The following is a 23447-nucleotide window of genomic DNA, read 5'->3' as shown; positions in this document are numbered from 1 at the left end:
TCTTGTAAGCAGTTTACCATAAATGACATGAAATGGGATCCTGGTCCTTTGCTTTGTCTGGTATATGTATTTTCTGGATCCTCAGATTTAGAAATAAATAGAGAGAAATTTTATCCCAGTTTTTTCATTTCTTTATCGACTGGGGGCATTTTGCCCTCTATATCGCCCACCTATCTTCTACTGCGTGTACATGTTATCATTAACTTTTCTGAGATAATGGTAGGTCAGATTGACATCCAATTTGGTTGTTCATTGTAAACAGAGCAGAGTTGCAGTGAGCCACCGCCATGAATACATCCTTAAAAGGGTTGGCCACTCTTTTAAATAAGTGTGCTTTACTGCCTTAATAAGCCCTGAATGTTTAGCAAGTAATTCCTGATACTTACTTTAGTGCTGTCTGCAGACTTTTATGCTTCTTTGTTTACATGTCTGAGCATGGATATAAAGGAGGGGCCTGTGGCAGGAGGTTATGACTCATCCTTCTCACTGACTTTCCCCTTTTCAGTGTCAGTGAGACAGAATGTGTGTATGTGAGAGACAGACACTGTGGGTGACTGAGAGAGGTTCGACTGGAGCAATAAGTGACACTAAGTTGTGTAAATATGTAGAATGCAGCACGGTGAGAACAGGGAAAGGCTGAAGCTCTCAAAGTAGGCAATGTTCCAAGTACAAATGCATGCAGAGATATGTCTAATGGAAAGACATTTATTGAAAAGATGCCAACCACCTTAAGAGTGGGTTCTCAGCGGAACTGAGATGAGGTGTGTTGGGAATTTTTTTTCTGACGCTGAGGCAAGTGCACGTCCACGTTTTCCTCTATATCCTCCTTACGTTTCTCCTTATGTGATGCAACCACATTGGCTGATGCAGCCAAGACTGTACGGGTAGATCTAGAAGTTAATGGTGTTGACCCATCACAACTTTGCTTAGCTTGAGTTTCCACGTCGTTGTCTTTCCCATATTTCTTGTGGGACCTTGGGCAAGTCATGATGATTTATGAGATCTTGATTACTGTAAATAGAATCAAGGAGCACCATAATTATTGTGCACTTGATATCCTGCATGAATTCACCTTCTTCTTCCCGGTGCATGTAAGTGCTTGATCTTGCAACACAATTTGAAAGTAAAATCGTGCGCTCAGTCCGAATCAGTCGGATCGTCCGACCCCCCCCCCCCCCCCCATTTCGGTCACATGGAAGCTAGCGCAGCCGTGCCCCAATCCCATGGCATGCAACACAATCCCCGCTTAAAACCTGTCACAGCCGTGCAAAACCCTAAAACGGCGGAAAAAATGAAAATGCAATCCAGGGACACTTAGTAAATAAGCCCCAATAGATGTGATGTGGCTGTCTCCCCCTCCCCTGAGAAAGAACTTATCTGTCTATAAGCGTTGTAGTAATCCTAACGTTGCTGCCAGCAGTTTATGTATCAATGTGAGAGCTCCGCCCTGGACTGCAGGAGGGAGTAGGTGGGTTGAGTGTAGTGAGCGGAGAGAAACGGCTCCAAGGCCGTCGGCTTCCCCGACCCTAAGTCAGAAGTTACAGGGTCGTGTCTAGGAGCAACTGAAATTGTGTACACTTGGACTGATAGAGATAAGATGGACTTACATCTGTGAAATGCTGTATTTTTGTTTATTACAATTAATTAGAGAATGTGTTATTTTGTTGTTATGGGTCTATAGTATTAAAAGCATTGGAGAAGTCAAACAATGTTATTCTTAGAATATTGCCCTTATGTTCCAGATGGGAATAAGTCCTATGTAGGTACAGCACCCATTTTGTTGTTGTATGCAAATCATAATGGCTCAGGTCTACCCTTCACAGCCTCCTTCATGTGAGACATAATTCTCTCATAGGATTTCATTATATAGGATGTGAGTCCAGTAGTGCAGCAGTCCTTGTAGCTTGTTGTTTTCTTTTTGTTTTTTTGCAGTTGTTTAACCCCTACAGGACTCAGCCTCTTTTGGCCTAAAGGACGCAGCCCCTTTTTTCAAATCTGGCCTGTGTCACTATAAGCGGTTATAGCATGGGAACGCTATGAGATATCCAGTGGATTTTGAGATTGTTTTCTCGTGACACATAGTACTTCAAATTAGTTTAAAAATTTTGATGAAATCTTTTGCGTTTAGTAATGAAAAAAAACAAAATTTGGCAAAAATTTGGAAAAATTCTTTATTTTCAACGTTCTAAATTCTCTACTTTTGATGCAGATAGTCAAAGCACCCAAATAAATTCATAACTTACATTTCCCAAATGTCTGCTTTATGTTGCCATGGTTTTTTTAAGATTCCACATATTTTTCTAGAATGTTATGAGGCTCAGAATTTGGGTGCCATTTTTCACATTTTTTGTAAAATCACCAAAACCCATATTTAGATCGAACTGCTCAAATTCTAATTGACACTGAGAGACCTAAATAATAGCTAGACTCATAAATTACCCCGTTGTGGAAACTACACCCCTCAATGTATGAAACCCACTTTTAAGAAGTTTGTTAACCCTTTATGTGTTTTATAGGGGTTAAAACAAAATGCAGGTGCAGTCTGCAAATTGTAATATTTTTTCACAATACACTCATTTTGGGTGGAAAATTAAACATTTACAATGGATTAAATGAAAAAAGGCTCCACAAAGTGTGATACCCAATTTCTCCCGAGTACACTGATACCCTATATGTGGTGGTAACCTGCACGGCCGGGCATAGAAGGGAAGGAGGCGCCATCCAGATCAGATTTGCTATGTCACATTGTACAGGCTATAATTTTTTTCTTTTTTTTATTGAGGACCTATAGGGGCTTATTTCTTTTGCCACATGAGATGCACTTTTCTGGTACGAAATTTTGGGGAATCTTTAGGTAATTGGTGAGATTTAATTAACTCTTTGTTGGTGGAGGAAATGAAAATCATCAATTTTTATGAAAATTTTTATGTATTTTTTTTTGGCCGTTAACCATACCATAAAAATAGTATATAATTTTTATTCTATGGGTTGCCCCGATTACGAAAATACTTCATTTATATATATATTTTTTTTAATTTAGCGAAATTGTTGTTAATTTTAGCTTCACCGTCTTTCATATGCATAACTTTTTTATTTTTCACCTCACAAATCTGTTTAAGGGCTTATTTTTTTGCGAGAATGATTGTTCTTTTTAATGGTCTTATTTTAGATTGCGTAACTCTTTAAAATCACTTTTTAGAGCATTTTTAAAGGGCATTAATAAAAAGTCATCTTTTTTTCAGAGAGAATTTTTTGAGGTCGTATTTTATGGGGTTCACTTTCCAGATCTAATAACGATTCTGTTTTATTATGCAGATTGCTACGGATGCAGGGATACCAAATTTGTGGGGGTTTTGTGCATTTTATTCAATTGTACTGAATAAAATCTAATTTGGAGAAAATCTTATTCATTTTAGCATCACCATCTTTTCATATGCATAACTTTTTTATTTTTTGACTGACAAATCTTGTTAGGGGCTTATTTTTTGCGAGAACAGTTGTTCTTTTTAGTGGGCTTATTTTAGAGTGCATAAAATTTTTTAAATCACTTTTTAGAGCATTTTTTATAGGGTATTAATTAAAAATTATCTTTTTTTCGGAACATTTTTTGCGGTTTTTTTCCTCCGGCGTTTACCTTGCGGGTCCAGTAACGATTTTGTTTTATTATGCAGATTGTTACGGACGTGGCAATACCAAATATGCGGGTTTTTTTTGTGTTTTATGTTTTTTATACTTTATTAAGTGTTTTTATGGGAAAGTGACATTTTAGGGGCTTATATTTTTATGAATTTATTTTTTATTTATTACAATGTGTAGTGTTAAGTGTTTTTGCATATTTTTTACTTATACATACTTGAATTTAAACCAGCGATGCTCTGATCGCTGGTTTAAGTTCAATACACTGCTCTACAATACTATTTTATTGTAGAGCAGTGTATACTTGCGCATGCTCAGACAGTTTACAGTCAGACCCGGAAGGGGTCTGACTGCCATGGAGACCGGGCAGCTCCGGGGCACATGCCAGTCCTCGGAGCTGCCCAGAAGAGGATCGGATCCCCCAGTAAGCGGCACGGGGGATCCGATCCATATAGGGAAGACCCTTACACGCCGCGGTCATGCTTGACCGCAGTGTGTAAGGGGTTAACACCCGCGATCGGAGTCGGAGTCGGGTGTTACAGCGCGGTGTCAGCTGTACTAGACAGCCACAAAAAGAACAGAGGCATGAAAAATAGATCAAGCAAATATTATCTTTATTAATAGAAAAATACACCACAAAACATGCTTAAAAACCTTTAAAAATTGTGAACGAAGTCACAAATGAATGACATCCTCGGGAGAGTGCTCAACACATGATAATGTGCACTGTTCCCGGAACTCCAGCTCCCCCTACTGGCCACAATATAGTATACAACAATGTACAGAAATAAATATTATCAATGGTGAGCTAATCAAATCTTTAGACATGTCCATACAAATGCAGGATAGCAACAAAAAGAGGGGTAAAACACAATAATGGATGGACACACAATTCAAGGATCAGCACAGAACCATGTACAAATAAGAAAGTTGTATACCTAAATGCTCAGGCCATGAGAGCGGGGTGCTGGGGATAGATGCACTAGACAGCTGACAGACGCTGCTTCTGGTACCAGCTCCGTTCGTGAGCCGGTGCCAGAAGCAGGACGTTATAGTGCGTCCTGGTGCGCTAAGTATCTAGCCACCGGGACGTACTATAACGTCCAGGTGCGCCTAGGGGTTAACATAGGACAGTTTCCAGATTTTAGGGGCTGGCTCCTGGTGTAGGCTAAAGTTGAATAAATGACCAATTTGACATGCCTTGTGCAGCGCTGCGTAATCTGTGTGCGCTATATAAATAATTATTATTATTATCGGTCAGTGCCTGTCTTAGCTCATTTGCACAGGTAGCCATGGACAGATTCCATAAGGCCAGGCATCCTTGTTGAGTTTTAGGCCAGATAAGGCCCTACTAACTTCCTCCACAGTTACCCTTAGCTCTTTATATCCATAATTGTTAACTCCTTCGGTTGGTGTGGGTAGGAATGTAGTGGATAGATGGCCAGACATAGCTGTGTCACCCAATAGGTTTATCTAGAAGCAATCCAAAAATCAATTAAAGAATTGATTCATCCCTGCCCTTTGGAGCACCCATTTCTCATTGAGTTCCCTCCCCATGCCAGTGATTTTTCTTTATCCCTGCCCAGGTCTCCTTCATGTATTTGTGCTCTCAGATTAGTTTGTATTTTCCTACATGCTGCTTTTTCCTTGTCTGAACGCATCCTTTTTCTTGTTCAGCAGTAACTTAAGATACCCAAGGTTTGTTCTTGGGAAAGCAGCGTATTACTTCCTGGGGCATAACAGGCAGAGTCCAGGCAGAACTTCATGTAGTCACTGATGCTATCTGCCCATTTATTTATATCCTATGTCTGAAACATGCTCTAGTCCAGCGGTTCTCAACCTGTGGGTTGCGACCCCAGCGGGGGTCGAACGACCAAAACACAGGGGCCGCGATCCTATTACGTTTTTGCCGCGATTCCCCGCAAAACCGGAATATAACATGTGTAATAAGAACTCACTGCTTGAGGACCTGTCGGTTGCTGTATACAGGTGAATCTGGAGGACCTGCGGTGTTGTGATCATCACATGACCCTCTGGCTTCTCCTCTATACAGACTCCCGCAGAACACGACTGCAGTGCCCACAGTGAGTAGAAACAGTGAGGAGAAGTGAGAACTTAAAGCAGCAGGGGGGGACACCAAAACTGGGGGCAGGAGGGGAAGCACTAGAACTGGGGGCAGGAGAAGGGGCAAACCTGGAGGCAGCGGGGGGGGGGGACACCAAAACTGGGGGCAGGAGGGGAAGCACTTGAACTGGGGGCAGGAGAAGGGGAAAAACTGGAGGCAGCGGGGGGGGGGGGGACAAAACTGGGGGCAGGTGGGGAAGCACTAGAACTGGGGGCAGGAGGCGAAGCACTAGAACTGGGGGCAGGAGAAGGGGCAAAACTGGAGGCAGCAGGGGGGAGGACACCAAAATTGGGGGCAGGAGGCGAAGCACTAGAACTGGGGGCAGGAGAAGGGGCAAAACTGGAGGCAGCAGGGGGGAGGACACCAAAATTGGGGGCAGGAGGCGAAGCACTAGAACTGGGGGCAGGAGAAGGGGCAAAACTGGAGGCAGTAGGGGGCGGGGAACCAAAACTGGGGCCAGGAGGGGAAGCACTAGAACAGGGGGCAGGAGAAGGGGCAAAACTGGAGGCAGCAGGGGGGACACACACCTAAACTGGGCGCAGGAGGGGAAGCACTAGAACTGGGGGAAGGAGAAGGGGCAAAACTGGAGACAGCGGGGGGGGGGGGCTAGAATTGGGGACAGGAGGGGGGTGCACTACAACTGGGGCAGCAAATGGAGGAACCAAAACTGGGGGGGACAGTATTATAGTAGTTCTATTCTGGTACATAGGAGGCAGTATTATAGTAGTTCTATTCTTGTACATATGGGGCAGTATTATAGTAGTTATATTTTTGTATATAGGGGGCAGTATTATAGTAGTTATATTCTTGTACATGGGGGGTAGTATTATAGTAGTTATATTCCTGTACATAGGAGGCAGTATTATAGTAGTTATATTCTTGTACATAGGAGGTAGTATTATAGTAGTTATATTCTTGTACATAGGGGGCAGTATTATAGTAGTTATATTCTAGTACATAGGGGGCAGTATTATAGTAGTTATACTCCTGTACATAGGGGGAAGTTTTATAGTAGTTATATTCTAGTACATAGGGGCAGTATTATAGTAGTTATATTCTTGTACATAGGGGGCAGTATTATAGTAGTTATATTCTTGTACATAGGAGACAGTATTATAGTAGTTATATTCGTGTACATAGGGGGCAGTATTATAGTAGTTATATTCTTGTACATAGGGCATATGATTTTAGATGTCATTGGGACAGTATGAGGATCAAAGAGTTAAGGTGTCTGTTAAGTAATTAATTGATGCTGTCTGCAAAGATTTCACTAGCTGTGTCTGAGTTTGTAGAGGGGGTTTATATATAGATAACACCTACGACAATCAATGCAAATTCTCTTGGCAAATGGTATGGACAAATTCCAACCAGTAACAGTTCAATGTTGGGGCAACAGTGTTGTTTCTTCACTGTAAAGTGGTTGGGGTTGTACTCTTTGTAGAAGATATGCAACATCACCCCACCCCTCTTCCTTTTGCCTGCTGACCTCCATTTCTATCCGCCCTAATTACTTGAAATTATTTGATTCTATAGTCATCAATGCTTTCATGTAGCCAGGTTTCTGTGAAAGCTAGTGGACTGCAATATTTGTAGTCCCTGTCATATCTACAAAGGGTTGTAAGCTCCTCCATCTTATTTTAAATAGCTCTCACATTCCCCATGACAAAGGATGGTACAGATAGTCCATTGGGCCTAATTTTGTCTGTTTTTTTTTTCTGATCTTTTGCATCTCTTCTTCCTGATGTCATGTGGGATAGGTGCCATGGTTCCCAAGCTCCTAAATACACAAAGTTTTAGTAGGTGGTCTCTTGAGTAAAGGATTTTTGTTTTTTTTGGGTGCATGGCATCTCTGATTTTCTTTGCCCATCTAGTTGACATGCCACGATTATGAGCCAGTGTTCTGTGAATGTGGGCTGTGGGAAGTGGGGCTGGGGCTGTTCTGAACCAAGTGATGCCAGTGATGCCCCACTGTATGAGGGTGGTGAGTTTATTTATGTATACTGGGGCTAGGCATATACAATAATATAGTCAACAGGTCTATGGATTGTAGTAAGGGCACAAATATTGTGTCATATGGCAGAGGAACAGAGGAAGTTAAGAGTGAGCTAGTATATATACAGGCAGTCCCAGGTTACTTACAAGATAGGTGCTTAAGTTGATCATAGTTCATTTAACAACATTTTTTTCTGTAATGGGAACAGGGATTATCAATATTTATTATTATAATGCTACATTACAGACACTTGGAGTTGATCATTTAGTCCTAGGACTAAGTAGAGCTTCCAGTGAGCTAATCAGGCACTGAAGATAGTCTGGGTGTCCTAATTAGGGGATCATCAGTACATGACTAGCTAGGCTGGTAGAGAATCAGTAGTGGAGTAGTCATAGTAAATAACTCATGATTTTTGGCTGTGTGTGCCTTCGCAACCTTGCTTATGACACTGATGTGAAACTTTTGCCTTCTGCCGTGGCTAGATGTCCAGGTAGTTGAAGACGTTCCTGGTGACAGTGAGGTCCGAAAAGTTGTCTGTGGCGATGTTAAAGGAACGGTGATTACATTTTGCTAAGGTGATGGCTTTTCGGATGCTGCAGTTGGAGGGTCCAGGTCCAGGGTCCCTTGGTGCTAGAGGAGCTGGAGGGGCAATCTTGTATGGTATTATGGTGGTGTCAGGGTGCTGGCATTAGGGGGAATGCGGCGGATCAGGTTCTGGATGCCGGAACTGATGAGCAGGTGTAGCAACCCTGCATGGCTGTTCAGTCAGCTGGTCGGTACACTCAGCTGAGTGCCAAGCCTGCTTGGTTCGAACTGCCGGGAGCAGTAGTGGATCCGCCTGCTGCTGTTGAGTTCAGGTCCTTTGTCTCTCGTGGATCTGGCACTCATATGGCAAGCTTCTGTCAGCAGACTGCGGCTGCACAGGATGCGTGTCAGCTGTATAGGGCTGTAGCAGGCTGCTAGGAGCCTGGTGTCACTCCAGCCTTGCTATGTTGCTCCAATTGCTGGAGTGCTGTGATCATTTGCCACAGGGGTACCTGAAAGGGGGCAAGAGGTGGGACTGGGACGGAAGGGGAACGCTGGGAGACGGGAACAGGGAGAGGCTTGGGAGCAATGGGAAAGGGCAGTCACCATGCACGACGCAAAGAAGTAGTCATTTGCTCTTCCCTGAGGTACAATGTATGCAGTCCGGGAGGACCATCATCCGCCTCTGCCTGGGGCTAGAGGTGGCGTGGCTTCTCCTCTCTGTGGTGGGTCCCTGAAGTGTAGTTGCGCCGTGGTCAGGGCACTGGACCTTGTGGGCACTATAGCAGGCTCTGCGGCTGCTACCGCTATATTTATGCCGCTGCACACATTGCTTTTATTGAGAGGTTCTACTTAATGCTAGAAAGTCTGTAAAAGCATCTCAAACTCCTTTGGTGTTATTACTCCCTAAATGCAGATGTTTTTAAACCAAGATGCTTGCGCCAGTAAGTAGCAACAAGTGTTTTTTTTTTAACCTGGGAAAACACATGTTCTTACTCACAAAGCGCAGGTGTACCTCTAGACACATCTGTCTTCATAGAGGAGATTCTCAAGATGCACTTGAAATGCATTTTAAAATGCAATTTAGCCATAGTCTACATTTACACTATGGCGCTTATTTACGAAGGGTCCCGCAGATCGCACTTTTGACGCACTTTAGAAATTTTCGGGACTTGCGCCGCTGTGACTGGTATTTAACTGGGGATTGTGTCGCACACGAACGGATTGTGGTGCAATTGCGTTGGCTTTCATGCGACAGAAATTGGGGGGTGGGCCGGCGGACAATCCAACTGATTTGGACTGAGCGCGGGATTTAATATTCAAATTGTGTCGCAACCAATGCACTTACATAAATCTGGAAGAAGAAAGTGACCTCCGGCGGACCTGAGCTAGGTAGCGACAGATGCAGGAAATCGGGCTGAGGATTTATGTGAATCGCGACAAAGTTCATTCTCGTTGGACAATGCACAGCGGGGATTGCGCAGGACCAGTAAAGTAAATGTGCCCCTATGTGTTTGAATTGCGTTTCCAAACACATTGAACAACACAACAGAAAAAACGCAATTTAAAATACATCTACATTTTTACCATTATTTATAGTAATGTGTTGTGGGATGTGTTTTGCCTGATGCATTTGCAATGTGTTTCAAACCACAATGAAAACTCATCGTGTAAAGAAGCTGGCTGTTTAGCAGCCTAAGAATGTGCAGGTAATATTACAATGTGGTATTTGGTGGGCACGCACAGTTGCACTGGTCTTCCCACTGACACTGTATATTTCTATGATATGCTCATGGGATTTCACATCTTTCTGTTTATCTAATGGATTGCTGTTATTTTTGGACTTGCAATCAAGTGCTCACTAGGGAAATGGTGGGGGTATTATGCATTTTTGGTAGTTTCAAAAAAAATACATGCTCTATGTTTTAGTGGAATAAACACATGTCATCTACATAGGAAATGATCAAAACCCTTTTATTTCCTGATTGCTTCCACTGTGTAAAATTGTCACAGTACTTTAACCAATAGTCATAGTGCCACCAGTAGCAAATAGTTAAAGTTTCCAGTACCCAATAGTCACAGATCCCAACAATAGCCAGTAGTAAAACAGGTACAGGTTTCTATGCTCTGCAGTCCAATAGAGAAAGGTAGCCGTATTGCAGCGAAGTTACTCCCCAGCTCTTGGTGCCTGATGTAATTTTTTTGACCACCTCGGGCAAGCTGGAGAGAGCTGGATCCAACCCTTTATACATAGACCATAAATGGGCAGGTTTATTTGGCAGGAGAGCTGCTACACTGTTCGTTTATATATTAGAGAAGTTTCCCCATGGTAATTAGGGTTTTATAGGGTGAGAAAACCAAATTGCAGCCCAGCTTCTCCCCAAATTGCGGAGCCAGCTATAAAGTTAACAACTGGAGAGAGCCAGCTGGATCCCACCCCTGAATATAATGCTTTGTCGTTGTAAAAGCAGAAATAGTCTTTATTTCATATAAAACCAGCATAAACACTATGGTCATAACTAGAGATGAGCGAACATACTCGTCCGAGCTTGATGCTCATTCGAGCATTAGCGTACTCGAAACTGCTCGTTGCTCGGACGAATACTTCGCCCGCTCGAGAAAATGGCATCTCCCGCTGTTTTGCTTTTTGGCGGCCAGAAACAGAGCCAATCACAAGCCAGAAGACTCTGCACTCCACCCAGCATGATGTGGTACCCTTACACGTCGATAGCAGTGGTTGGCTGGCCAGATCAGGTGACCCTGGGATAGACTAGCCCCTGCCTGCGCTGCTCGGATCATTCTGTGTCTGGATGCCGCTAGGGAGAGAGCTGCTGCTGGTCAGGGAAAGCGTTAGGCTGTTCTATTAGAATAGTGTTAGGCAGGAGTGATTCAACAAGAACCCAACAGCCCTTCTTAGGGCTACAATAACGTTATACATTTTTTTTTTTTATTTGCAGCTAGTACCATATTGTGAGGAATTTGCAGGGAGACTTGCGACCGTTGTGTTTAGCGCTTAGTGACGCACATATCCATCGCAAAGACCGAAGTGGGACAATTTATTAGGGGTTTGATTGAAATTAGGCACAGTCTGCCATTTACTTTTTATTTTACGTTTATTTTTTCATAACTCAGCGTCATCTCATCTGGCATAGCAGTGTGCTTTCATAGTTGGCTAGAAAATAGCCATAGCAATAGGATAGCATCGTTTGGTTTTAAAAACTAAAAAACACACAAAAAAAGTAAAAAGTAAAATAATTAAAGTTATAACTTTCATTTTCAAAATGTTTAACCCGAGGGCTAGGGGTAGAGGACGAGGGCGGGGACGTGGGCGTCCAACTACTGCAGGGGTCAGAGGCCGTGGTCCTGGGCGGGGTGAGACACCACCTGCTGATGAGGGAGCAGGGGAACGCCGCAGAGCTACACTCCCTAGGTTCATGTCTGAAGTTACTGGGACTCGTGGTAGAGCACTGTTGAGGCCAGAACAGTGCGAACAGGTGATGTCGTGGATTGCCGACAATGCTTCGAGCAATTTGTCCACCAGTCAGTCTTCCACGCAGTCCACCCATGTCACCGAAATTGGCACTCCTCCAGCTCCTGCACCTCAGCCTCCTCCCCCCCCAGTCTGCCCCCTCCCAGGAAAATTTGGCATTTGAACCGGCATACTCTGAGCATAACTGTTTTCTGGACCCTTCCCACAGTCACAAACCACTTGTCCGGTTGCTGCTGAGCAATTTTCCGATGCCCAGGTTTTCCACCAGTCGCAGTCTGTGGGTGATGATGACCTTCTTGACGTAGTGGAAGAAGTGTGTAAAGAGGTGTCCGACGATGAGGAGACACGGTTGTCAGACAGTGGTGAAGTTGTTGTCAGGGCAGGAAGTCTGAGGGGGGAGCAGACTGAGGGATCGGAGGATGATGAGGTGACAGACCCAAGCTGGGTTGAGAGGCCGGGTGAACACAGTGCTTCTGAGACGGAGGAGGGTCCTCGACCAGAACAGGTTGGAAGAGGCAGTGGTGGGGCCAGACGGAGAGGCAGGGCCAGAGCTGGTGCATCAGCGCCAAATGTGTCACGTAGTGAAGCTCCCGTGACGAGGGCTCCCGCGGCGAGGGCTAGATTTTCAGAAGTCTGGAGGTTCTTTAAGGAAACACCGGATGACCGACGGACTGTGGTGTGCAACCTTTGCCAAACCAGGATCAGCAGGGGTTCCACCACTACTAGCTTAACTACCACCAGTATGCGCAGGCATATGAATGCTAAACACCCCACTCAGTGGCACCAAGCCCGTTCACCTCCGGCCGTGCACACCACTGCTCCTTCCCCTGTGTCAGCTGATAGTCAGCCCCCTGCCCTGGACCCTGGCACAAAAACCCCATCGTCGCTTCCACGATCCTCCACAGCATCCACCAGCGTTCAGCTCTCCATACCCCAGACGCTGGAGCGGAAAAGGAAATATAGTGCAACCCACCCGCACGCCCAAGCCCTTAATGTCTACATCTCCAGATTGCTTAGCCTGGAGATGCTGCCCTATAGGCTAGTAGAGACTGAGGCCTTTCGCAACCTCATGGCGGCGGCTGCCCCTCGGTATTCGGTCCCCAGCCGCCACTACTTTTCCCGATGTGCTGTCCCAACCCTGCCCTGACCAACGCCGTTTCTGACAAGGTCCACCTGACCACGGACACGTGGACGAGTGCTGCCGGGCAGGGCCACTATATATCGCTGACGGCACATTGGGTTAACTTGGTGGAGGCTGGGACCGAGTCTGACCCTGCGGCTGGTCATGTACTGCCGAGGATTGCCTACCTCGGACCAGGTCTTTCAGGCCTACTATGCCTCCTCCTCCTCCCACCCCTCCTCCACCTCCTCCTCCGAACTACCATCCGTGGACATGGCGCCATCAGTCGATAGCTCTAGGCACAGCAGCAGTGCCGTCGCTAAGCGACAGCAGGCGGTGCTCAAACTGCTGAGCCTAGGCGATAAAAGGCACACCGCCCAAGAACTATTACAGGGCATCACGGCGCAGACTGATCTGTGGCTGGCACCGCTGAACCTGAAGCCAGGCATGGTTGTGTGTGACAACGGCCGTAACCTGGTGGCGGCTCTGCAACTCGGCAGACTGACACATGTGCCATGCCTGGCCCATGTGTTAAATCTGATAGTTCAGCGTTTCCTCAAGACATACCCCAATCTGTCTGATTTGCCCACGAAGGTGCGCCGCATCTATGCGCATTTCAGGAAGTCCAGCACAGATGCTGCCACTCTCAGGGCAGCGCCGCGCCGCCTCCAACTGCCCGCTCACCGACTGTTGTGCGACGTGCCCACGAGGTGGAATTCAACATTAACCATGTTATCCAGAGTTTACCAGCAGCGCAGAGCGATTGTAGACTGCCAGATGTCAACTTCCACCAGAACTGGTAGTCAGGTCAGTCAGCTTCCTCAAGTCTACAATGAGGAGTGGACGTGGATGTCTGATATCTGTCAGGTGCTGAGTAACTTCGAGGAGTCAACACAGATGGTCAGTGGCGATGCGCCATCATCAGCCTCACCATCCCGCTGCTTGGCCTGTTGAAAAACTCTCTGATCAGCATGAAGTCGGAAGCTTTGCGCTCGTCACAAGAGACGGGGGAAGAAGATTCCCTGATAGCTCTCAGGTCTGTTTCTCAGCGCATATCGGAGGAGGTGGAGGAGGATGAGGAGGAAGAGGAGGAGAATGTTGGCGAGACACAAGAGGGGACCATTGTTCAGTCCTTCACTGTTCAGCGTGTATGGGCAGAAGAAGAGGAGTTGGAGGAGGAGGAAATGGACAGTCAGGCCAGTGAGGGGAGTGAATTCTTGCGCGTTGGTACTCTGGCGCATATGGCAGATTTCATGCTAGGCTGCCTATCCCGTGACCCTCGCGTTCAAAGAATTTATTCCAGCACCGATTACTGGGTATTCACTCTCCTGGACACACGGTACAAGCAAAATCTTTCCACTCTCATCCCTGGAGAGGATAGGAGTGTGAGAATGCATGAATACCAGCAGGCCCTGGTGCACAAGCTGACACAGTATTTCCCTTCTGACAGCGCTAGCGGCAGAGTGCATAGTTCTGCGGGACAAGTAGCGAAGGAGAGTAGGCGAGCAGGCAGCTTGTCCAGCACTGGCAAGGGTACGCTTTACAAGGCTTTTGCCAGCTTTATGTCACCCCAGCAAGACACTGTCACCTGTCCCCAGTCTCGGCAGAGTAGGGCTGATCTTTACAGAAAGATGGTGAGGGAGTACGTAGCTGACCATACCATCGTCCTAAATGATCACACAGCTCCCTACAACTACTGGGTTTCAAAGCTGGACATGTGGCACGAACTGGCACTGTACGCCTTGGAGGTTCTTGCCTGCCCTGCCGCTAGCGTGTTGTCCGAGCGGGTTTTCAGTGCAGCTGGTGGCATCATCACCGATAAGCGTACACGCCTTTTGTTCACAGAGGAAATAATTTCAGCGCTTCTTGCTCACCTCCTTTGGTTCCTCTCTGCCACCCATTGGTTTGAAGCCTGAGTTCATTTAGGGTATGTCGCCATGCCACTCTCTAGCCTGCCGCTGCTGCCGCTGCCTCTGCATGCCGTCCCCTATAGTGTCAGGGTCAATTATTGGATGTTTTAGATGCTATCTAGCTTCATTCTGTCACTCTGTCATGGCCATGCTGTTGCCCATAATTTTGGCATAATGGTGCGTTTAAGCAGCCTCAGAGGCATCCTTGCATGCTGCCCCTGCTGTTTCCTGTCCATTTCCGTGGTGTTTCCATCCTTTTCTGAGGTTTCCAGGTGTTTGGCCAAGCTTCCCTGTGCAGAGCCTTGGTCCCCTTGAAAAATGCTCGAGTCTCCCATTGACTTCAATGGGGCTCGTTATTCGAGACGAGCACTCGAGCATCGGGAAAAGTTAGTCTCGAATAACGAGTACCCGAGCATTTTAGTGCTCGCTCATCTCTAGTCATAACAGGTTACTGTAAATAAAACCAGCACAAACCCCTTGTGCAATTGGCTTCCTGTCTGCTTGCTAAGCACTGAGGGTTATGACTAAATAAAGTCTTAAAATCGGATGGGTGAGCTGGACTGTACTTTTTAATTTTGTGATAATACTGTGCTATTTACGTTATGGTGTTCAGTAATCAAGAAATTCTATTCTATAAACCCGCTACAGGGTATACAATACAATAAAGCTTTATTAATACTTGAGGATATTGTGAACTACTCCAGCATTTACACAAAAGAATATCACTTACCGGCGCTGTTGTGCCGACATATGATAGCCCCACCGCTGCTCTGGCACAGCCCGATATGTCAAGAGGCTTCGACCTGCCTGCTCAAAATAAACATAGCCGGCAACTTTTCACATGTGAAAATTTGCCGGCTGCACCAAGTGCACAGGCGTGGGGACAATAGCTCCCCGCGGGCTGCGCCCACCACTAGCCTGCCAGCGTACCCCCTTCATGTCCCTTCACACCCCACTGACGTGAAGGTGGTGGATTGGAGAAAATAATCGCAAGTACTAGCAATAAGCTGACGTGCTGCAGAGGCCCTGAAAATTACCCCCCATAGTTAGGAACACAGACTTAACACAGGAAATAGGGGTACAATATGGCTTGAGGGAGAACTTTTGTTTAGGATTTTGGTAGAGATGTTGAATTACTTATGTTTCCTAAGGAAGTACATTCTGGAAGAAGCTTTTTTGAGTGCCATGTCACTGTTCGCCATCCAATCTAGTTTATCATCGATTACCAAGATACTTATAGGTATTATCCAGGTCAATGGCTCTACCTTTGATTAAGACCTTATCGCTTCCGTCAGTTTAAAAATATATTAATAAACTAATAAAAATGCCTAAAATCCCTCTTAATACATAAAATGACATAAAGGGGCAGATTTATTACCTAGTCCCTGCGCGATCCCCGAGGTGCGTTATCCACCAGAATGCCCATCTGCTGCAATTCATGATGATCGTGCACCCGATTTCCTGCACGTGTCGCTTCCCCCGATCAGGTCCACCAGAGTTCAACATCTTGCTCCCAGTGTATGTAAGTGCATTGGATGCCGGCGCGATTTTGACACAATCTGATCACTTGCAACGCAATCCTCGGCATGATCCCCGAAAACTTCGGAAAGCCCGACGGATATGCGGCCAAGGGACCTTAGTATATAAGCCCCAATATGTGAAAAAGGTCCAAATCGAAACAAAATCCCCATAAGCTTCAAGAAGGGTCTAGATGCCCTTTTTACACCTAAATAACATTGATGGTTATGTTATATAGAATTGTTTCCCCTAAATCCCTTCTTCATGCAATCCCTTCCCTTCCTTGGTTGAACTTGATGGACATGTGTCTTTTTTCAGCCGTATAAAATGTGATACTATAATCCCCATAGAATAAAAATAAATCATTATTGAACCCGCACGATGAACACCGTAAAAAAAACTGTTAAAAACGCACCAAAAAAATTATTTTTACCTATTTCATAACACAAAAAATGCAATAAAAAGTGATCAAAAAACATATGTACTCCTTTGATACTGGTGCAAAGTACTGGGTGTCCCGCATAAAAAAACAAGCCATCAACCAGCTCCCCAGACAAGAAAAAAGTGTTATGCCACTTGGAAGAGGGCAATCCAAAAACAATAGATTTTTCCCCATATTAGGTTTTATATTGAGAAATTTAGTAAAAGGTAAGAAAAATAAGTATGGTATCCACATCATCGTACTGACCCATAGAATAAAAATAAGATGTTTATTAGGCTAAAAAGTAAAAAATCAATTACACAATTGATGCTTTTCTACTTCTCCACCCTTCAACAATAGTTCATACAAACCCCAAAACGGTATCACTGGAAAATACATATCATCCTGCAAATAAATAGTACTGCGTAATCTGTGTGCGCTATATAAATAAATTTATTATTAGAAATTGCCCACAAATGTTCCCACTAACGGAAAAACTAAAATTTTATAGCCTACAAGAGGGGGCCAATGAGGAAACTAAAATCCATGAAGCTCTATAGGACAAAACTGGCATCTGCAGGGCGCTCCTCCCCTTCTTCGGTTCGCTGTGCGCCCATACACAAACTAACTAACAGCATATCTTTTGGAAATGTGTAAATTTTAGGGCTAAATGAATGTAATACTGACAAAATTAGTCCATTCTAAATTTCATCTCCATTTAGTTTTAATCCCTATGCAGTGTTCAAAGGGTTAAAAATCTTCCTAAAATCTGTTTTTAATAGTTTTAAGGGGGTACGTTTGAAAATAGAGGGATTTATAGGGGGATTCTAATAAGTTTATATTTAAAACTAATTTAAAACAAAAATGGTCCCAAAATTTCAAATTAGAAATTTTGGGGGAAAAAAATTATAAACTCTGTTCCATTTGTAATCTGTCTTATGTCATATATGAATTTAAAAAAAAAATAACAAATGATAAAAACATAAAGTTTAGAAGTTAGAAATTTTAGTAAGTAACTAATTTGGGTGGCAAAACAATTTGTTTCAAAAGCAGATCATTTAAAATTTTGAAAACATCTAATTTCTAGAATTTTGCTAATTTTAGGTTTTTTTTAATAAATGAATGCAAAACATACCGTATATACCAGCGTATAAGACGACTTTTGAAGACAGAAAAATCTTCTGTCTTCTCTGGGGTCGTCTTATACGCCGGTAATCGTCTTATACGGCGGGTCTCGGTGCATGGAGAGGGCTCACGGGCTGAGCCCTCTCCATAGCCGGTAAGTCTTTGCTGCATATTGCAGCAAAGGCTTACCGGTAACACCCGCGATCGGTGCTAGCACCGATCGCGGGTGTTTGCAGAGCGATGGCTGCCGGCAGCCTCAAAAAGACATCGGGTGCATACTCACCCTACGTTGGCCCCGATGTCCGCGCGGATCTTCTTCCGCGCAGTCTTCTCTCTTCTGCTGGGCGCCGCCATGCTTTTCCCCGGGGCGTCGCCTAGTATGACGTCAGCAGCGGCGCGTCATACTGGGCGCCGTCCAGGGGAGAACAATGGCGGCGCCCGGCACGAAGTTAGTGAAGACGGGCGCCGAAGGCAGAAGAGGACCCACGCGGACATCGGGGGAGCAGCGCTGCAGGTCGGGGCCACCGGAGGGTGAGTATATAAGTTTATTATTTTCTATTAATGCTGGGCTGGCTGGATATTACTGGGGGCAGTGCTGTATACTACTGGGGGCAGTGCTGTATACTACTGGGGGCTGTGCTGTATACTACTGGGGGCTGTGCTGTATACTACTGGGGGCTGTGCTGTATAATACTGGGGGCTGTGCTGTAATGGTAATGTTGTTGTTGTATGCCTTATGTTTATGAGCGACAGTTTTCCTGCTATATACCTGCATGTCATAAGAATTTACATTAAAAAAAGGACCATGTTAAATTAAAATCTGTTTTTTTTTTTTAATTTTTACTGGTGTTTTGTATGCGTTGGATAAGAGGTAGTCTTATACGGCGAATATATCTTAAACTCTATATTTTAAACAGGAAAGTAGGGGGGTCGTCTTATACACCAGGTCGTCTTATACGCCGGAATATACGGTAAACCAAAATTTACTACTAACATGAAGTAAAATGTGTCACAAAAAGACTCCTGAACCATGGCACGTAGAAACTTAATTTTTGTATCATTTTAAACAGAAAAATATGATATAGTATTGTGAATGGATGCTTAACAAAACCACTCTTAAAGTTGTACTAAAAAAAATATTTTTATGTACAGCTTTTTATTCCCGATTTAAGAGTGGATATCTCAATTTCTGTTAAGCATTCATGCACAATCCATACATGCAATTAAAGGGGTGTCTTTAATATGATGACAGAATAGTGTTTCTAGGTGCAAGGGTTCAGGAGATATAGGCATTTGAAGTGTGCCTCCCTCCAGCCTGTCAGCTGAAGGCAGAATATAGAAGATGACGCAGGAGACTTTCACAGCAGTAGATGCATTTTTTGCATTTGTAGCTGAACCTGGGAAAGGGTAATGGAATAATGTGGTACATATGTATAACATATATAAAACTATTAAAAAAAATAACTTTAATTGGAAAAAGGACCAAAAAATTTTTTTTTTTAACATTTGTAGTCAATTATTGGCAAATCTTGTAATGAAATTATATAATTAAATGAAACTATCTTGTCAAATTAAAAATCATAAAGACAGACAAGGTAAAAAATTTTACGATATGTAAAGATTTTCCAGAGATATCATCATTTTAAAAAAAACACTTGGCGGAATGTAAAAATTTGATCTGGGCATCCGAGCACCAATGACAATCAGTCATGAAGGGGTTAAGGATATTTAAAACACAAAGGACTAGACACAGTGTCATATTTAGTTTTTGACATTACTGTATAATATGTAAATCGAATGTAAGACTTAAGTGTGTTTGAAGCTGCCTGAATTGTAATTCTTGTTTCAGATTCTACTTCTATGATTAGCAAACACCTTGGATCCATGTCACTTGATGAAGGACGGGGTGCGTGTTCTAAAGAACTAGCAGTATAGTATAAGTGTGGGTTTTGATCTCAGTGTGTCTTTAGTTTGTAGGTTATAGCTGTACAGTTATTTAATGTACTGCATCTTTTACTGAGTAATTTTTCAAAGCAGCAGCTATTGTTTGGGATATATACCAAGTAATGTTTCAGTGCAATTCAGATTAATATACTTTATTAATATGAATGTAGCAAATTGTAGAAACAAAAGTGTAACTGCTGCTTATGAAATACCAGTGAATTGTATTCATGGCGCATGGCGTTTTAATTGTTTTCCTGTAATGCTTTGCCTTTCTAATCCTAAACTTTGTGTTTGTTTGTAACATTACTATAAATTAAAAAAATAATGTGCAACAAATAAATTAGTTTAATCCATAACACAGGGCCCACAGTGGAAAGAACTTTATAATTATCCAATCTTTTTACTAAAGAAAATAAAGAACAAATATACTTTTGGTTGATCCCTCACAGCAATACTCCTCCTTGCAGGCTATGCCTAGGACTTCAGGCAGTCCCCAACTTCAGAACACCCAAATTACAAGTGACTGCCAGTTAAAATGACCCTCTGGCCATTATGGTCACTATGGTGAACATAAAGGTTATCAATGTTGTTTGCAATGATGCTTTATTGTAAATTCTTGTTTTAATGAGAGCCCAACATTTTGAAAATCCTATTGTAACAGGCACAAACAAATATGGTGTCTGGAGTTGCACTTAGGGGAATACATGTATCTGTATGAATGCTTATAGTAGGCAGATGTATAAGATAAAATCATGGACCAATAGTTTAATATAATTGTATTCTCCTGCAGTTGAGCTGCAAAGGTTATTGGACCAAAATGGTATAATTTCTGCCAGTAGTGGATTATAATATAGGTGGTTTGGGCGGTAGCTCAGGGCTCAAGCCTTCTAGGGGGCCCATGGCCACCCAAACCACTCACCAAATTCTATACTGAGAAGGAGGTTCACCCATAAAATCGTTGTACATCTGTCAATTCTCTCAGTACACATTTCAGGACCTTCAAGGTCCTCCAAAGATCCTGGAACCACAGATTAAAAGCAGACAGAAGAGACACATTCTCCATTCCCCACAAAGCTTTATTCTTGTACCATTTGTAGGAAGTGAATTCCAGACTTGTTGGGGCTATAATATTCATACAGCCCAGGGCCCTTGGCAGTCTTAATTCACCCATGCTTTTTTCAAAGATTTTTTTATTCAAGTACTAGTGGGCCTTTATACTCTACATAATAACTGTTATATGACTATTATTAACCCCTTGTCACTGATGCCCTTTTTCCTTTTTGTGTTTCCATTATTTTTGTTGCCCTCCTTTCAAAATCCATTACTAATTTTTAATTTGATACATATGAGGGCTTTTTTCACATATATTCCATGCAATGTAATGGATATCTGAAAAAAAATGTAAATACTGTGAAATCGACATATAAACCACATTTACACCATTTTCTTATGGTCTTTGTTTTTAAGGCTTTCACTGCAATTTTTTTTCAAATTATATGTGACAAAGTGGGACAAAGGTGGCAACAGGGACATTATTTTTTGTTACAGTGTTTAATTTTTTAGTACTTTAAGGGAACCAGGTGTTTTGGGACAATAAACCACCAACAGTTCCCTATTAACTAGTGGTTTAGTGTCTCAAATCATCCTGTATGAGTTTTCTCTGTGGACAAACAAAAAAAACAATCATTTACACTTCCCTCATTCCAGAGAACTCAGCACCTGAGAGCAACAAGTAAAGCCTGCGTAGTGCACCCTGGCTTAATTGAACAAGCGCCATAGGCATGGGGTATTATCCCGGCATCATTGAAGAAATTAGAGAGCAGATGCCAATAACAAGATCTTCAGATCTGAGAGTCATCGGACTCATATCTAGGTTTTTTTTTTTTTTTAATTTATTGCACCCATAGACAGTTGACATTCAGATTGATTTGAGACCCTCGTTCACAGGTCCATACAGGCCTGTAGTTGGTTTAGGGCCCTAAATCGACATACTGGGTTCCCTTTAAAGGACATTTACCATCAGATTACCAGATGGTAGATGACTATTACATACGTCCCCATTCCGTCCGCTTGTGTCCCAAACTTCATTCTTATGTCTTTGCATGGCTGCATTTCTGTAAACATATAATTTATAAGATATGAAAATTAGTTTGTGGTGCTCTGCAGAGCATAGTAAAAGACACAGGTCCATCAAGTCCACCAAGCATTAAACAAATGTTTTCTCCCCATAACCCATGATATTTTTGCTCTCCAGAAAGGCATCCAGGCCTCTCTTGAACATATACATAGAGTCTGCCATGACAACCTCCTGCAGCAGAGAGTTCCTTATTCTCACTGCTCTTACAGTAAAAAGCCTTTGTCTATATTGATGGTCGAACCGCCTCTCCTCTAGGCGTAGAGGAAGCCCCCTTGCTCTGGTTACAGACCTAGGTATAAAAAGATATTTGGAGAGATCCTTGTACTGCCCCTTCAGGTATTTCTACATTGCAATAAGGTCTCCCCTCAGTCATCTTTTTTCTAAACTGAATAATCCCAAATGTTGTAATTTGTCATTGTATTCTAGTCCCCCCATTCCCTTAACAATCTTGGTTGCTCTCCTTTGTACCCATTCCATTTCTACTATGTCCTTTTTATACACTGGTGCCCAAAACTGTACACAATATTCCATGTGTGGTCTGACCAGTGTTTTGTATAAGGGCAAAACTATGTCCTTAACGTGAGAATCTATCCCTTTCTTGATACTTCCCATAATTTTATTTGCTTTATCATCAGCTGCTTGACTCTGGTCAAGTCTTTTTCAGCTGCAGTTTTACCAATTAATTGACTGTTTAGAACACAATTGTACTTTTTCATGGCCCAAGTACATAACTTTACATTTATCTACATTAAACCTCATCAACCATTTCTCTGCCCACTCTTCAAACCTCCACAAATCCCTCTGTAATGCTATACTATCGGCCTCAGTATTAATTACTTTACACAGCTTAGTATAATCTGAAAATACTGAAACTTGACTGTGTAAACCTACTGCAAGGTCATTAATTAAAATATTAAAAAGAAGTGGCCCCAATACTGACCCCTGTGGCACTCCACTGGTAACTTCAACCCAATCTGAGAGTGTACCATTAATGACGACCCTCTGTTTTCTATCACAAAGCCAATTACTTACCAAAAATACACAGATTTTCCCTAGTTCCAGCAGTTTCATTTTATGTACCAACCTTTTATGCACTCTGTCAAATGCCTTTGAAAAGTCCAGATGTAGAACATCCACAGCCACCCCCAGATCCAGTCTGGAACTTACCTCCTCATAGAAGCCAATCAGATTAGTCTGACAGGACCAATCTCTCATAAACCCATGCTGACGCTGGGTTATAAGGTTGTGCACAGTGAGATACTCCAGGATAGCATCTCTAACAAACCCCTCAAATATTTTCCCCACCACAGAAGTTAGACTCACGGGTCTGTAGTTTCCAGGATCGCTATTTGATCCTTTTTTGTATATTGGTACCACATTTGCTATGCGCCAGTCCTGTGGAACATAACCAGTCCTCAGTGAATCTTCAAATATTAAAAATAACGGTCTGTCTATCACGGTACATAGTTCATGCAGAACCCGGGGGTGTATGCCATCTGGCCC

General features: G+C 43.4%; 1 protein-coding gene across 9 annotated transcripts in view; it reads left to right on the top strand.

Moving 5' to 3' along the window:
- Positions 1 to 23447, top strand: part of DCAF6 (DDB1 and CUL4 associated factor 6) — a 737604-nt gene that overhangs the window by 279171 nt on the left and 434986 nt on the right. For 7 of the 9 annotated variants that reach the window (XM_072137281.1, XM_072137275.1, XM_072137278.1 and 4 more), the window contains one exon: positions 19713 to 19769. The exons of the other annotated variants lie outside the window; for them this stretch is intronic. In XM_072137281.1, coding sequence (XP_071993382.1) covers positions 19713 to 19769 — 57 coding nt within the window. The remainder of the gene's footprint in view (positions 1 to 19712; positions 19770 to 23447) is intronic. 9 annotated transcript variants of the gene reach the window in all.

This window comes from Engystomops pustulosus, chromosome 2 (assembly GCF_040894005.1).
Source record: "Engystomops pustulosus chromosome 2, aEngPut4.maternal, whole genome shotgun sequence".
NCBI lineage: Eukaryota > Metazoa > Chordata > Amphibia > Anura > Leptodactylidae > Engystomops > Engystomops pustulosus.
The sequence above is the reverse complement of the archived record's forward strand: the minus strand, read 5'-3'. Positions and strand labels throughout refer to the sequence as shown.